Source organism: Enhydra lutris, unplaced genomic scaffold, assembly GCF_002288905.1.
Source record: "Enhydra lutris kenyoni isolate GAN:26980312 unplaced genomic scaffold, ASM228890v2 scaffoldscaffold68, whole genome shotgun sequence".
NCBI lineage: Eukaryota > Metazoa > Chordata > Mammalia > Carnivora > Mustelidae > Enhydra > Enhydra lutris.
Window position 1 is genome coordinate 6,261,687 of NW_019154152.1, and position 16,728 is coordinate 6,278,414.

Sequence of the window (16,728 nt, forward strand, 5' to 3'; positions counted from 1 at the left end):
AGACGGAGAGGCAGGCAGAGAGAGAGAAAGAGAGAGAGAGAGGGAAGCAGGCTCCCCGCCAAGCAGAGAGCCCGACGCGGGACTCGATCCCAGGACCCTGAGATCATGACATGAGCCGAAGGCAGCGGCCTAACCCACTGAGCCACCCAGGCGCCCCCCCTTGGTCTACTTTTTAATACTTTATTTTTATTTTTGGTAGTTTAAAATGCAACTACTTCTATAAAATTGAGAAAAACAGATAACTCTGATAGCAATGTTATGGGAATGGAAACTCAGTTATAAAATATCAATGTTTGTTTTAAGGCTAGGTTTAAAATCAAACTATATAACATGTAAGTTATAAGAGCATTTTGGTAATATACTTTTCAGACAAGACTTCCAAACTGGCATTCTTCACTTTCTCCTTTTTATTTGAAACGTTCATTATTCAGAGTGATTGGCCATTTCTAAAATCACCAAGATGAATTTGGTCAGGACATGTTCCTCTTTACATCTTCAGCCAAGAATATCTGGGGGGAATTGCAGATGCAGACTCTCAGCTATTGGACTGTGACTTCATAATTTGTATACAATGTCCCTAAAAAAAAAATACTCTCCACCACTGAAATAAAAAGGCAAAATCAAAGCTCTGTGGCTGAATTCATCCTCCTGGGCTTTTCTGACTTTCCTGAACTCCAAGAGCAGCTCTTTGGGGTTTTCTTGGTTGTCTACCTGGTGACTCTGTTGGGAAATGTCATCATTATAGTCATCATCTCCTTGGAACAGAGCCTCCATGTGCCCATGTACCTGTTCCTCCAGAACTTGTCTATGGTGGACATGAGTTTCAGTGCAGTCATTATGCCTGAAATGCTGGTGGTCCTCTCCACTGAGAAAACATCAATTTCATTTATAAGCTGTTTTGCACAGATGTATTTCATTCTTTTTTTTGGTGGCACTGAATGTTTTCTCCTGGGGGCGATGGCTTATGACCGATTTGCTGCAATCTGTCACCCTCTGAACTACCCAATGATTATGAACAAAAGGGTTTTCATGAAATTAATAATGTTCTCCTGGGTCTCAGCGATCATGGTGGCTACTGTGCAGACTACATGGGTTTTCAGTTTTCCCTTCTGTGGTCCCAATGAAATCAACCATCTCTTCTGTGAGACTCCCCCAGTGCTAGAACTTGCATGTGCAGATACCTTTCTGTTTGAAATCTATGCATTCACTGGCACCGTTTTGATTGTCATGGTTCCTTTTGTGTTGATTCTCTTATCTTACATTCGGATTCTCTTTGCCATCCTGAAGATGCCATCAGCCACTGGGAGGCAAAAGGCCTTTTCCACCTGTGCCTCCCACCTCACGTCTGTGACCCTCTTCTATGGCACGGCCAATATGACTTATTTACAACCGAAATCTGGCTACTCCTCAGAAACCAAGAAGCTGATGTCATTGTCTTACTCACTTCTTACACCTCTGCTGAATCCACTGATCTACAGCTTGAGAAACAGTGAGATGAAAAAAGCTTTGATGAAACTGTGGCGCAGAAAAGTGGATTCACACCCATTCTGATAGTACTGAGAAGACATGTGATATTTGGTCACTGTTTGACTGAACTCTATATAAATTTAAAAAATGGCCAAACATTCTATATTCCTATGTATGAACATGTTTAATTTGATTTTTCCACATTCAATATTAGGGATACCTATCTTCAACAGCGTACTGCTGTTATTCATTTTTTATAGAACATAGAATACAACACTTGATCCATTCCTGTACTACAACATCCAGGGCATTAGTGGACTGTGTCATTAGAAGGACCTTTCAATAAACAACTTCAACCCTCCATTATATGTACTGATATTTTATTTCTGATACATTCTTCAAAGTGATTCTGACGAGATCAAAAGTATGTGTCACATAAACATGACAGTAACATTCTTTGAAACCCATTTCCTATGATTGGCCAGACACAAGGACTCCATGTGGGATGTAAAAATGTAGACTCTCAACTCCCACCAAAGACTTCATGAATTCCAACTGAATATTAAAAGGATTCCAACTTTAAAGTGGGGGAAGCATTGGTGTATAGCATAGCTTATATCCTTATAATAAAGATGAGTTTGTTGTTCCCTTGCTACTCTGCCATCAGATCATCAGAACTTACATTGCCCCATATTATCCTCTTGACAGACAGCTTCCAGAAACTGTGACATATTTGTGGGATCCTCTGATCATCCATGCCTACCTGCTTTTCCCTTGTGTCAGAGTAGGTCCAGGGAAGCCTTTGAGAACCCTAAGTTCTAGAGAACTCTTCTAGCTTTGTCCAAATTGCCCACATGGAATCCCCTCTGAGTCTTCATGCATCATGTTTTGACCCTCACTGTTTTTGACAACCCTTTTCTCATATTGTAATTTTGGATAAGACATGTAGCGGTTGCTTGGAATATGAATTTGAGGCTTATGTTCTTATTAGTATTGTCAATTTAGGGAAATTTCCAGGATGCTAATACCATCTCTACTCTGAATTTTATGCTGCTGCATTTCATGTTGTATTTTTAAATAGAAACCCTGCCTTTAATTTTTTACAAAAGTACTAACTTTTTAAAATTCAAAGAGTACATATATATATATATATAAACTAATGCAAAAGTCTCTCAAAAATACCTCAACTCTCATTCCCGATTCCATTGTTAGAGCTAATCACTCTAAATTATTTATGTCCAGGCTCTTGATTTTTCCTGTGCATGTCCAAGGACTGGTAGGTTTACATACAGTTCTTTTTATCAGAATAGGAGAGAAGAGTTTACAGTCTGTTTTCCAAGTCTTTCATTTCATATCATTTTTCAAGGATATCATTTTGTGTCTCTATGCAGATTGCTTTGTTCTTTTCAATAAGTGCATCATATTCTAAACGAGTAAACATCACATTATGGCCAATTTCCTCAAGAGAATATTTTACTTCCAACTTTTCACTATTATGAAACTGTTGATATGAATATCCTTCTACACACCTCCAACATATATTTACTGTGTATCAAAGTTTAGGAAATAGAATGCCAGATCAAAGAATGTCCTACTAGATTACTAATAAATGATAGCATCTTAGATTTTCCTGCAGTAGGGCTTAACCAATCACATCTTCCAACAGAGTATGAGTGTCCCTTTGCAAAGTTCTTGCCAATTCTAGGTATTCTGTCCCACAATGCTTTGTTCATTCATTTGCATGTTTAATTACTAGTAAGACACATTATTCAAAAACAAAATCAGATGCCAACCACTCTGATCATCACACTTGAAGCTCATTGTATTTCAGAGCTACTCTATGCAAACTTCAATTCACATATTTCATTATGGACTTTTTCTACCCATTGATTCAGTAATTGGACTACTGGGTATTTACCCCCACAATACAAAACACTAATTCAAAGAGATACCTGGACCCTTACATTTATTTCAGCATTATTTACAATAACCAAATTATGGAAAGAGACCAAGTGTCCACGGATATATGAATGGATAAACAAGAAGTGGTATATATATATATATAATGGAATATTACTTAGCCACAAAAAAGAATGTAAGCTTGCCATTTGCAAAACATGGATGGAGTGAGAGGATATAATGCTAAGTCAGACAAGTCAGTTGGAGAAAAATAGATACCATATGGTTTCACTCATATATGTAGAATATAAGAAACAAAACAAACAAGCAAAGAGAAAAGGAGACAAACCGAAAAACCAGACTCTCAACTCAAGAGAACAAACAGGTGGTTACCGAGGGGAGGCAGGTGGGGGTAGTGTGGGTGAACTAGGTGAAGGGGATCAAGAAGACAGTGTGATGAGCACTGAGTAAATATATAGTATTGTTGAATCACTCCATTTTACATCTGAAACTAGTGTAACACCGTATGTTAATTATACTGGAATTAAAATGTCAAAAAATCATAAGGAAGAGAAAAAAAGAATCTTTGCATCTTTAGGTACATTGATTATGCATGCATTGGATCTTTTTTGTTAGCTTTACAAATTTATGTTGTTTACTTTGATCATTTAAATTGAGTTCATTTTAGTGCCTTCTTAGTGCAGTAGGTAGTGCATTAGTCTCATAAATTGTGTTCATTTTATTTCATTTTGCTTGGCTAATCCTCTCTCAACTACTACATTGGGCAGTGTCTATTTTGTTTTTCAGTACTTCCAACATGGACATCATATTTGTGAATTTTTTGGAAAAAATTCAACATCTTTCCTGAACACTGCCAACTAAAGTTTCATCAGTGTCTGTTGTTTTACTTTGTTTTCCCCGAGCATGTGTGATTTTTCCTTTGTGCTCGTCGTTACAGGAGCAGTAACTTCCTAAATGGTAAACATTCCTGGCAATATTCTTGCTGATAAATTTTATCCACTTTGTGGCTACACTTTCTAGTGAGTGTTTTATTCATCACTTGCTTTTCCTGTTCCATTCCTCCTTTTACCCTTTAGTTTCTCTGTGTTACACTGGTTCAGCATCTCTTTGATATCCCACAGTTGGAACACAGTGTACTCCCTCTGGACCAGCTGTTTGCAAAACGTTTGTCTGGAGATGTGCCAGGCCATATTTCACAAGTTCCCTGGAATTAGCCATAGTGAACACTAGCACTCTTTTGAAACCTGTTCCTCAATTATGGGTCAGACATAAGGGCTCCATGTGGGATGTAAAAATGTAGACTCTCTGCTCCCACCCAAGACTTAATGAATTTCAGTCTGCATATTAAAAGATCCACAGGGCCCGTGGGTGGCTCAGTCTGTTAAGCCTCCAACTCCTGGTTTCTGCTCAGGCCCTCATCTCAGGGATGAGGGATGGAGCCCAGTGCCCTGGGTTGGGCTCTATGCTCAGGGTGGAGTAGGCTTCAGATCACACACACATTCTCTCTCTCAGAAATAAATAAATAAAATCTTTTAAAAAAACAAAAACAAAAAATAAAATATAAGGATCCCCAGGTGACTTGGATACACTTTGAAGTTGGAGTAACATTGGTGTACAGCACGGCTCATATCTTTATAAGAAAGATGTGTTCGTTGTTCCTTTACTACTCCTCTGCCAACAGATCATCGAACTCACATTGCCCCATATTGTCCTCCTGACAGACAGCTTCCCAAAACTGTGGCGTATTTGTGGGATCCTCTGATAATTCATGCCTACCTGCTTTTCCTTTGTGCCAGAGCAGGTCCAGGGAAGCCTTTACCAACAGCATACCCACCCAGCTTTCTTTGTTGCAAACAGCAAGAAGATTGTCCTGCCCTCTTGGTGTGCTGTTCATGCTGATTTCCAGGTGTGGTTATGATGCACAGACTCATCTGGATGGAGATAAAGACATTGATTGCAGGCCCCACATAAGGGGTCTGTTTCAGTAGGTCAGTGGTGGCCCCTGCTAAGTTGCACATGGAGTAATTCCCCAGGTGGTTCTGAAACTGTTGGTCCAGGGACTACACTTTGAGAACCCTAAGTTCTAGAGAACTCTTCTAGCTTTGTCCAAATTACCCCCATGGAATCCCCTCTGAGTCTTCATGCATCATGTTTTGACCCTCACTGTTTTTGACAACCCCTTTCACATACTGTAAATTTGGATAGGACATGTAGCAGTTGCTTGGAATATGAATTTGAGGTTTATGTTCTTATTAGTATTGTTGATTTGGGTAAATTTCTAGGGTGCTAATGCCATCTCTACTCTGACTTTTTTTGCTACTGCATTTCATTTTGTATTTTTAAATAAAAACCTTGCTTTTAATATTTTACAAAAGCAATGACTTTTTAAAATTCAAAGAGTACATATATATATAAACTAATGCAAAACTCTCTCAAAAATACCTTAACTCTCATTCCATTGCTAGAGCTAATCACTCTAAATTATTTATGTCCAGGCTCTTGATTTTTCCTATGTATGTCCAAGGACTGGGTAGGTTTACATACAGTTCTTTTTATCAGAATAGGAGGAGAAGAGTTTACAGTCTGTTTTCCAAGTCTTCCATTTCATATCATTTTTCAAGGATATTTTGTGCCTCTATGCAGATTGCTTTGTTCTTTTCAATAAGTGCATTATATTCTAAACGAGTAAACATCGCATTATGACCAATTTCCTCAAGAGAATATTTTACTTCCAACTTTTCACTATTATGAAACTGTTGATATGAATATCCTTCTACACACCTCCTCATGCATTCACTACATATCCAAGGTTAGGAAATAGAATGCCAGATCAAAGAATGTCCTACTAGATTACTAATAAATGGTAGTATCTTAGATTTTCCTGCAGTAGGGCTTAACCAACCAAATCCTCCAACAGAGTATGAGTGTCCCTTTGCAAAGTTCTTGCCAGTTCTAGGTATTCTGTCCCACAATGCTTTGTTCATCTATTTTGCATGTTTAATTACTAGTAAGACACATTATTCAAAAACAAAATCAGATGCCAACCACTCTGATAATCACACCTGGAGCTTGTTGTATTTCAGAGCTCCTCCGTGCAACCTTTAATTCACATACTTCATAATGGACTTTTCTGTAGGATAGACTTTAGACAGCTTTTTTTTTTTTTTAAGATATATACTCAGAAGTCCTTGATTCTTTTGTTTCTTAGATATATTTTTAAATTTCCATTTTCTAATATTTTTGTTGTGCATAAACAATAATTTTGTAATAGTGATCTTGTCCTTTTTGGTTAGATTTATTAGTAACTTGATACTTCAGAAATTTTTAGATTCAATTTTTTATCATTTGCTGCTGGTCTTTAGATATAAAATTTACTTTGGTTGTTGATTCCTTATCTAGAACACTTGTCAAACTCTGTTGTTAATAGCAATACATCATTCCAGGATCACTAAGGTGTTCTGTGCACACAATCATGTCATATGTGAAAATGAGCAGTCTTAGTTCCCTATTTCTAATCCTTATACTTGGAATTTTACCTTTTGCCTTACAGGCTACAAGTTCTAGGGCAATACTGAGACAGCGAGAGTGGGGATCTTTCTTGTGTTCAGCATCTCAACGGGAACAAGTTTTTAATTTTTCCCTATTAAAAGCCATTTTTGCTATAGTTTGTGGATACCCATCATCAGACTGAGGGACTTTTCCCACATTCTTAGTTTACCAAGAGTTTTTGTCAGGGATGGATGTTCAGATTTGCAAGATCTTTTCTGCATCAATTGTAACAGGAGATTTTTCTCCTTCTATCCATAATGTGGTGAATTTGCTGATTGGTTTTCTTATACTTAACCAACTTTGCGTTCCTGGGGTTAAGCAAACTTGGTCACGATGTATTACCATTTTATATGTATTCCAGGACTTAATTCACTGATGTCTCACTTAGGATTTCTGTACCCATGTTCACGAAGAAGATTAGCCTGTGATTTTCCACTCGTGTAACTGTCCTTGCTCTGTTTTGATATTACAGTTATGTAGACCCCCCCAAAACCTGGGAACTGTACCCTCTTTTTAATTTTCTGATAGATTTATGAAAGATTGAATTTATTTCTTCTGTAAATGTTTGGCAACAAGTACTAACAAATCTATTAAGCATGGAGTTTACCTTTTTAACCCGTAAAGGTTTAATTACCCATTTGATATCTTGAGTGGTTTTGGGTCTGTAGGTTTTCTATTCTTGTCTCAATTTGGATAAGCTCTATATTTCTGAGAGGTCATATGATCTAAATTTCATATTTATGGTGCAACATATTGTCTGCATGTTCCATGGTAATATCCTGTTTTAAAATGCCTGATAATGGTTATATTTCATTTTATCTTTTTTTAAAAAAAGATTTTATTTATTTATTTATTTGACAGAGAGGGAGAGTACAAACAAGTGGAGCAGCTGGCAGAGGGAGAAGCAGGCTCTCAGCTGAGCAGGGAGCCTGACATGGGACTTGATCCCAGGTCCCTGAGGTCATGACATGAGCCAAAGGCAGACGCTTAACGGACTGAGCCATCCAGGCGCCCCATGTTTGGCTCTTTTGATCCTCCCACTATATAATTTACTTTCCATTTCATTAAGAGATACTTCTTCACTAATAATCTTCCAGGTCTATGTCCTATGTTTTTTTGCTTTTATCAAACATCTGGAAGTGCATACTAGGCTCACTGCTCTTCATGCTGACTTTAGGGCAATAGAGGCATTCTGTGCCTCATTCTTGTTTTGTGCAACATACTCTCTAATTTTCTTGCCTCCTCTTTCTTTCTCACATGTTATGTAGACAAGCATTTCTCAGGTTCAAACATGTGGTTATTTCCCAGTTATATTCAATTATAGAGTCTCAACAGAAGGTACTGTGATCGCACAAACTCCCATGGAGGGTGAATCCTTTAATGGTTGTTGATCATTGCTTTGTGGCCCAGGGTCCTGTCAGGTTCATGAATACTGCATGTGACTGGAAACAATATGCTTTCTTCCCAGGGCTGGATACATGTGTACTAGACTAAGGTGTGGTGTGAGTATTTTCTTACAGGTTAGTTATTTCTTGTAAAGATTATGTAAAGAAGCATGTTGGGTTCTCTGGCTATGACTGACAGTCCTTTAGGTTTCTTTGTGATTCTGTTGATATTTGCTTAATATTGTTGCTGCCATATTATTGCTTACTTGCAGGTTTCAAATTGTTATATCTTCTTGGAAACAGTTGCACCTTTGCTCGTTACAAAGTGACTCTCCTTATCCCTAGTAACATTTCTTCCTCTGAAGTCAGCTTCTTCTGATAATAATATAGTTGAATAAATTTCCCTTGATTAGCATCTTGGGCTATCTTTCTCCATCTTTTTCTTTTTAACCTTCCCATGTCCTTCTTTAGATGCATCTCTGCTGAGGAATGCTGTGGAGAAAAATAAGTCAGGAGAGTAGAGTTGGGGTTGGAGTTGATTTTCACGAGCATTGACTTGGGAGGAGCTCCTGGAGGAGATGTCCCTGGGGCCAAGGGACATAAGGGAGTTAGCATTTTGGAGAGTAATAGTCTATGTTCAGGGAAAAGCATGGAGAATGCTTTGAGAGGGGAACACAGCTGTCAGATTCGAGAACTAGTAAGGAGGCCAGCATGGCTGGATGAGAAGGGACAACAGGATGTAGTGGAGGTGAGCTCAGAGAGTAACAGGGAAATAGATCTTTAATATATGAATTTGGCTTCTCACCAGAAGGGATAGTGTGCTATTGGAGGGTTTTGAGCAGAGGTGAGGAAGGAAGAAGGGAGAAACTGAGAGGCCATGGCAATTATCCAGTTGAGAGACAATAGTAGCTTGGGCCAGGGTGATAGGCCAAGTAAAGGTAGAATGTTCAGTTTTTGGACACATTATCACATGAAAATGCAGTAACTTCATTTGAAACTCTTATTTTAGTAGTCTGAATTTCATTTCCAACTTCCTGTTAGCTAGAGATACCTTCAGAGTGTTTTGAATTTCCAAGGCTCCAGTTTTCTTTTTTGCATTTGGCTTTGGTTCTCTTGTTTTATTTCACAGTATGTTATGTGTATTAACCCCAAATATTTGAATTTGTTGCTATATCCTTCATACAATTATATCATGACTTTTCCCCATATTTTATCCCATAAATATTTTGAAAGGAAAACATAAACTTAGTAGTGTAAAAAGTGTTCGCTCTCTTATTTACTGTTATTATCATCTGTTAGAGCAATATTTTATTATGATAACCTCATTTCAATATCTTTCTGGTCTATTTTAACTGTCAATCATTGAGGGAGGTGTTTTTTAAATTTTTTTATTTTTTTTAAACATATAATGTATTTTTAGCCCCAGGAGTACAGGTCTGTGAATCGCCAGGTTTACACACTTCACAGGACTCACCATAGCACATACCCTCCCCAATGTCCATAACCCCAACACCCTCTCCCAACTCCCCTGCCCCCAGCAACCCTCAGTTTGTTTTGTCAGATTAAAAGTCTCTGATGGTTTGTCTCCCTCCTGATCCCATCTTGTTTCATTTATTCTTTTCCTACCCCGCAAACCCTCCACGTTGCATCTCCACTTCCTCACATCAGGGAGATCATATGATGGTTGTCTTTCTCCGACTGACTTATTTCGCTAAGCATAATACCCTCAAGTTCCATCCACGTCATCGCGAATGGCAAGATTTCATTTCTTTGGATGGCTACATAGTATTCCATTGTGTATATATACCACATCTTCTTTATCCATTCATCTGTTATGGACATCTAGGTTCTTTCCATCGTTTGGCTATTGTGGACATTGCTGCTATAAACATTCGGGTGCACGTGCCCCTTCAGATCACTGTTTGTATTTAGGATAAATACCCAGTAGTGCAATTGCTGGGTCATAGGTAGCTCTATTTTCAACTTTTTGAGGAACCTCCATGCTGTTTTCCAGAGTGGTTGCACCAGCTTGCATTCCCACCAACAGTGTAGGAGGGTTCTGAGGGAGGTGTTTTAATATTTCCACATTTTGATCTTTCTTTAATCTATTTAGTACTATTGGCTATGACATTATAGTTTTATATTAATACAATTTCCTTTTTATGCCCCTTGCATGTATCTGAATTTTTTCCACACTTTCATTCATGCCTAACATACATATATGAAGTGCACAGATCCTGACCCTACATCTTGATGAACACTCATAACATGTACATCACCTGTGTTACCATCACCGACACAAGAAACTGACCATATATGACAGAAGCTCCCATGGGAACTATGGGGCATGAATCATAGAGAATACATATGAGGCAGCATTTCCCTGCCTGGGGCATGGGACTGGTTCACAACGGGGTGTAATTCCCCCATGGTGAATGACACGGGAGGGATTCCTGGGTTGGAATGTGGAAGTGAAAATCCCTTTACCTCAGGATAATGGCTCTATTTCCCACTGGACACAGAGTAGAGAGAATGAATCCCTAAGTGTTGTTGGCAGCCTTATTGCTGTGGGGGGAGGTGAGCTTCCTTGAGAATGCAACCTGCTTTAGGAAAGTGCAGTGAGAAGTAGACAAAGGTAACCTGCATTCAGTCACAATGTCCAGTTCAGCACAGAGCCAAATCTGCAGAGTGATTCAGCTCTTCCCTCTGTGGGGACTGAGCCAAATGGTCTCCTTGATTGTTCACCCAGTGTCGACTGATCTCTGAATCTCTTGATTTTCATATATATTCAATGAGATTCATCACATTATGTTTATTTTATGGAGAAAGTTATAGAATCAGTAAACGTTAAATGATTTGCTCAAATCTCACAACTAGTCCAGATCATTGGAGTCATAGTTTGAAAGCTCTTTCAATAAAATCAATTGTAATGACATTTTTCTCACAAGTTTTCAGTGGCTCTATATTTCTTCTACAAATGATCAGAAGTTCTTGGATGGTGGGAGTTCAGTTGTCTAGAGCTCGGCTTCAATCCACTTGCCTTAGCTAGTTTCCCACCAGGACCCAAACTGTGCATTCCACCCAATCATCCTCTACCTGTAGCTTACCTGCCTTCCCTCACACTCTCACACCACTGATCTATTCTTTCCTGGTTTACAACTGTTAGTCAGCCTCTGTTTTCACCTCCTACTGGAGATGTCGTGGTGAACTGAGTCCCTTGTGTGAAGAGGCACTTATCCCCATTAGGAATACGAAGGAGTGATGCTCCAGGGGTGTGCTCTTGAGGGTTCTCATGGGGGGGGGGGCAAGGTCAAGCCTCTTTAGTCATCATGCAAAAATAGGAGAAGGTGTTTATGACATGATTCCACATTCTCCAGGGAGGGATTCTACAGGGCATATGATTCAGTGTCATATAATGTTCTAGAATCAGTGCCCCGAAGCACTGAATTGTATGTATGAGCAGGTGGCTTTTGAGTAGAGGTAAAACTTCTGACACAGTACTGAGAAATTTCAAGAGACAGAGTCAATAGGTAAGAATGGGAGGATTCTGCTGTGTGTGTGTGTGTGTGTGTGTGTGTGTGTGTGTTGGTGGGTTTTCCATTTATAGTTCCTCTCCAGATGATCGTGGAGATGCTGTTGAAGTGATGTGTCCATGCTCAGGAATCACTGGACACAGCTGACACATTGCCATCAGTAGACTCCTTGGTTTTGATGCTGGTGACTTTTCTTTTCTCTTTTTTTCAGAGATAAGTACTCTGTACATATTTTTTAAAAATATTTTATTTATTTATTTGACAGACAGAGATCACAAGTAGGCAGAGCAGCAGACAGAGAGAGAGGGGGAAGCAGGCTTCCCGCTGAGCAGAGAACCCGATGCGGGGCTTGATCCCAGGACCCTGAGATCATGATCTGAGCTGAAGGCAGACGCTTAACCCACTGAGCGACCCAGGTGCCCCAGTACTCTGCACATATTAATCATCAAGTCTTTGAATGTTGCAGCTGGAAGGGAACTTGGTATAAGTGCCACTCCCACCTCCTCATCTTGAAAGATGAAACCTACTTAGGGAGTGCTCTGCCTAAATCTTTCTGTTCAGGAGTTCTGCAAGACAGCATTGGGGTCTCTAAGTTCCAGAGCAAAGGTGCAGACAGGGCAGTCAGTGGCTTGTTACCAGTCATGAATGGCTTTGTTTTTTTCTTCATAAGATGCTTATAGTCCATTCTATAAAGTTTTTCTATTTTATTTACATGACACTTAAAATTTTCCAATTTTCAAGATCTATCCACTTCTAAATATTTGGAACTAAATGCACTTTATTCTTTTTTCTCATCAGAAATGGATTTTAAGTGTTTGATCCTGTGACTATAATTTACTGATTTCAGGAGTCTTTTCGATAGGCAAATGATAATTAGCATGGTTAGTATGGACATTTACTCTTAATGGATGATATGGTCAAACTTAGAAATAAATCAAGCTGCCTTCTACTCTCTGCTAATGTCCTACTGGTCTTTACTCAAGGTGACATGAGCTGTGTCCTGTTCTCTTGGGTTCCTCAGCTCCCACAGTGTACTTCTGCTGGTTTTCAAACATCACACAAAGGCCAGTAGGTCTCCATTGAAACGCTAGGGTGTCATCAAATACATGTGCTTTGAGTAAGACCCTCTTCTTCCTTATGCCTTTCTCCTTCCACCGACTGTACCTTCCACTGGTGACATGCTATAATTTGGTTATTCACACTCCCTCCACACTGAGAAGTATCAAATCCCTCACAGAAATATCTCATAGACCCTTGTTATTACCTCTGCTTGCCAACAGTGTTGTATGTTGGTTTCACTCTTCTTTTTGGCACTCTCTTTCTTAAAGCCAGAGTGGATTTCCTCATTTTTTTATTCTAGCACTCATCAAACATTGGCTTAGTATCAATTATGGGTCAGGGACTATTGTAGACATTGTGAATGTAGCAAAGAAAAAAACAAATTCTTGGATTCCTGGAGTTTATATTTATTGATGGAGTTAGATTTTGCTCATATGGAATCTGTAAATATTATAAACATATAATATATAAATTCTAACCCCTTTATTCACACACACACACACACACACACACACACAAATGTCAATTGCTGATAATGGAAAAACACAGAGCAAGGTATAATAGATAGAAACTGAATTACTGGCATAACAGTGGAATGCTGTTTTATGTATTTTTTCCAACTTTCTGTTGAGCTGAAAATCCAATGTTTGCCTACGATTACTGAACCTAGAAAATGGTACTTGTTCAATCAGTGTTTGTTGAATAATTAATGATTAAATGAACTCCTGATAAGAAGGAAAATAGGAGGGAGAGAAAAGACAGACAGACAGGAAATGTTTAAATCACTTTAGAATGATCAGAATTGGATGATTCTTAAATATCATGGTCACAAGGATTAGTCATAAAGAACTAGCTCTTAAAATTTCCATTGCAGGCCAATCTCCATATAATTGTCCATGACCAGTGTTTGCAAAATCAATAATCCTGAAGCAATTCACACTATTTACAGATCACCTAAAATAATGAAATATGAGATATGAAAACTGTGCAGGAATCCACAACTACAGTTGAACTTAGATATATTTTTCATATTTAATAAGCTTCATACTGGTATTTTGAAATGATAAATATTTATAATAAATATAAATCAACTGTGCTGTATCTTTGAGTCATTAGGTTGTCTTAAAAATTTTTGTGGAGGGGCACCTGGGTGGCTCAGTGGGTTAAGCCTCTGCCTTCGGCTCAGGTCATGATCTCAGGGTTCTGGGATCGAGCCCCGCATCGGGCTCTCTGCTCAGCAGTGAGCCTGCTTCCTCCTCTCTCTGCCTGCCTCTCTGCCTACTTGTAATCTCTCTCTCTGTGTCAAATAAATAAAAAAATAAAAAAAATTTTAAAAAAATTTTGTGGATATCTTTTTCCCTTTGTCTACTTTTTTTTTTTTTTAAGATTTTATTTATTTATTTGACAGAGAGATCACAAGTAGACGGAGAGGCAGGCAGAGAGAGAGAAAGAGAGAGAGAGAGGGAAGCAGGCTCCCCGCCAAGCAGAGAGCCCGACGCGGGACTCGATCCCAGGACCCTGAGATCATGACATGAGCCGAAGGCAGCGGCCTAACCCACTGAGCCACCCAGGCGCCCCCCCTTGGTCTACTTTTTAATACTTTATTTTTATTTTTGGTAGTTTAAAATGCAACTACTTCTATAAAATTGAGAAAAACAGATAACTCTGATAGCAATGTTATGGGAATGGAAACTCAGTTATAAAATATCAATGTTTGTTTTAAGGCTAGGTTTAAAATCAAACTATATAACATGTAAGTTATAAGAGCATTTTGGTAATATACTTTTCAGACAAGACTTCCAAACTGGCATTCTTCACTTTCTCCTTTTTATTTGAAACGTTCATTATTCAGAGTGATTGGCCATTTCTAAAATCACCAAGATGAATTTGGTCAGGACATGTTCCTCTTTACATCTTCAGCCAAGAATATCTGGGGGGAATTGCAGATGCAGACTCTCAGCTATTGGACTGTGACTTCATAATTTGTATACAATGTCCCTAAAAAAAAAATACTCTCCACCACTGAAATAAAAAGGCAAAATCAAAGCTCTGTGGCTGAATTCATCCTCCTGGGCTTTTCTGACTTTCCTGAACTCCAAGAGCAGCTCTTTGGGGTTTTCTTGGTTGTCTACCTGGTGACTCTGTTGGGAAATGTCATCATTATAGTCATCATCTCCTTGGAACAGAGCCTCCATGTGCCCATGTACCTGTTCCTCCAGAACTTGTCTATGGTGGACATGAGTTTCAGTGCAGTCATTATGCCTGAAATGCTGGTGGTCCTCTCCACTGAGAAAACATCGATTTCATTTATAAGCTGTTTTGCACAGATGTATTTCATTCTTTTTTTTGGTGGCACTGAATGTTTTCTCCTGGGGGCGATGGCTTATGACCGATTTGCTGCAATCTGTCATCCTCTGAACTACCCAATGATTATGAACAAAAGGGTTTTCATGAAACTACTTATAATGTCATGGGCCTTAGGTTTCATGTTAGGTACTGTGCAGGCATCATGGGTTTTCAGTTTTCCCTTCTGTGGCCCCAATGAAATCAATCATATCTCTTGTGAAACCCCAGCAGTGCTAGAACTTGCATGTGCAGATACCTTTCTGTTTGAAATCTATGCATTCACTGGCACTGTTTTGATTATCATTGTTCCTTTTATTTTGATTCTCTTATCTTACATTCGGATTCTCTTTGCCATCCTGAAGATGCCATCAGCCACTGGGAGGCAAAAGGCCTTTTCCACCTGTGCCTCCCACCTCACGTCTGTGACCCTCTTCTATGGCACGGCCAGTATGACTTATTTACAACCGAAATCTGGCTACTCCCCAGAAACCAAGAAGCTGATGTCATTGTCTTACTCACTTCTTACACCTCTGCTGAATCCACTGATCTACAGCTTGAGAAACAGTGAGATGAAAAAAGCTTTGATGAAACTGTGGCGCAGAAAAGTGGATTCACACCCATTCTGATAGTACTGAGAAGACATGTGATACTTGGTCACTGTTTGACAGAACTCTACTTAATAGATGGTGGCAACAATTTGCATTTCTTGGTGTGTGATGTTTAATCTCTTGATGTCTACATTAGTTATATATTTGAGGTATCTTCATATATTAGTGTTTTATTTCTGTTTTTAAATAAATGTATGATGTTCATTAATATTGGATATAAAAGAGTCTTTAAAATTCATTTATTGGTGGCCATACAGGTGTTTACGTTAGGTTTTGCCCCTTGCAGTATGGTAAATAAACCAGTTGTAAACACATAAATAAGGTGGCTTTAATTTCTGTAGACTAGGTTTCACAACATGGGTTGAATGGGTCAAAGCAACTGTGAGTTTGCAAACTTTTATAAATATTACCAAATTACTTTTAAAAAATGATCATTTATTTTAGAGACAGAGAGAGAGAGCGCAGGGCAGAGGGGAACAGAGGGACAGAGACCCTCCTGAAGCAGGCCCCTGTTGAGTGCAGAGTCCAATGGAGGGCTCCATCCCAGGATCCTGAGATCATGATCTTAGCGGAAATCGAGAGTTAGCTGTTTAACTGGCTGAGCCACCTGGGCGCCCCCCAAATTACTTTTTTAAATGTAATTCAGATTGGCTTTGAAGACCCATTGTGCCCCACTGACTGGATTGAGTGCTAAGAAGACAATAAAGAGATGGGGGTTTTTTGTTTTTTTTTTGGAATGAAAATCTGTTCCATGTATGAGTTGAAAAGAGCAGTTCTTTACTGAAAGGATCATATGGCCTCTATTCTGGGACCTATAGAAGTTATAGACCATATTTAGCTTTCATCAGTTTATCTTAGAGC

At 38.9% G+C, this 16,728-nt stretch overlaps 1 protein-coding gene and 1 pseudogene across 1 annotated transcript; both read left to right on the forward strand.

Annotated features, from left to right (window-relative positions):
* The first annotated feature begins 477 nt into the window (after positions 1 to 477).
* LOC111159263 (olfactory receptor 10A3-like) lies at positions 478 to 1,551 on the forward strand. Its single transcript, XM_022521687.1, is given in 1 exon segment — positions 478 to 1,551. A coding segment is annotated over 1 exon segment (1,074 nt).
* Positions 1,552 to 8,970: 7,419 nt separating this feature from the next.
* LOC111159264 lies at positions 8,971 to 15,885 on the forward strand (annotated as a pseudogene).
* Positions 15,886 to 16,728: the final 843 nt, after the last annotated feature.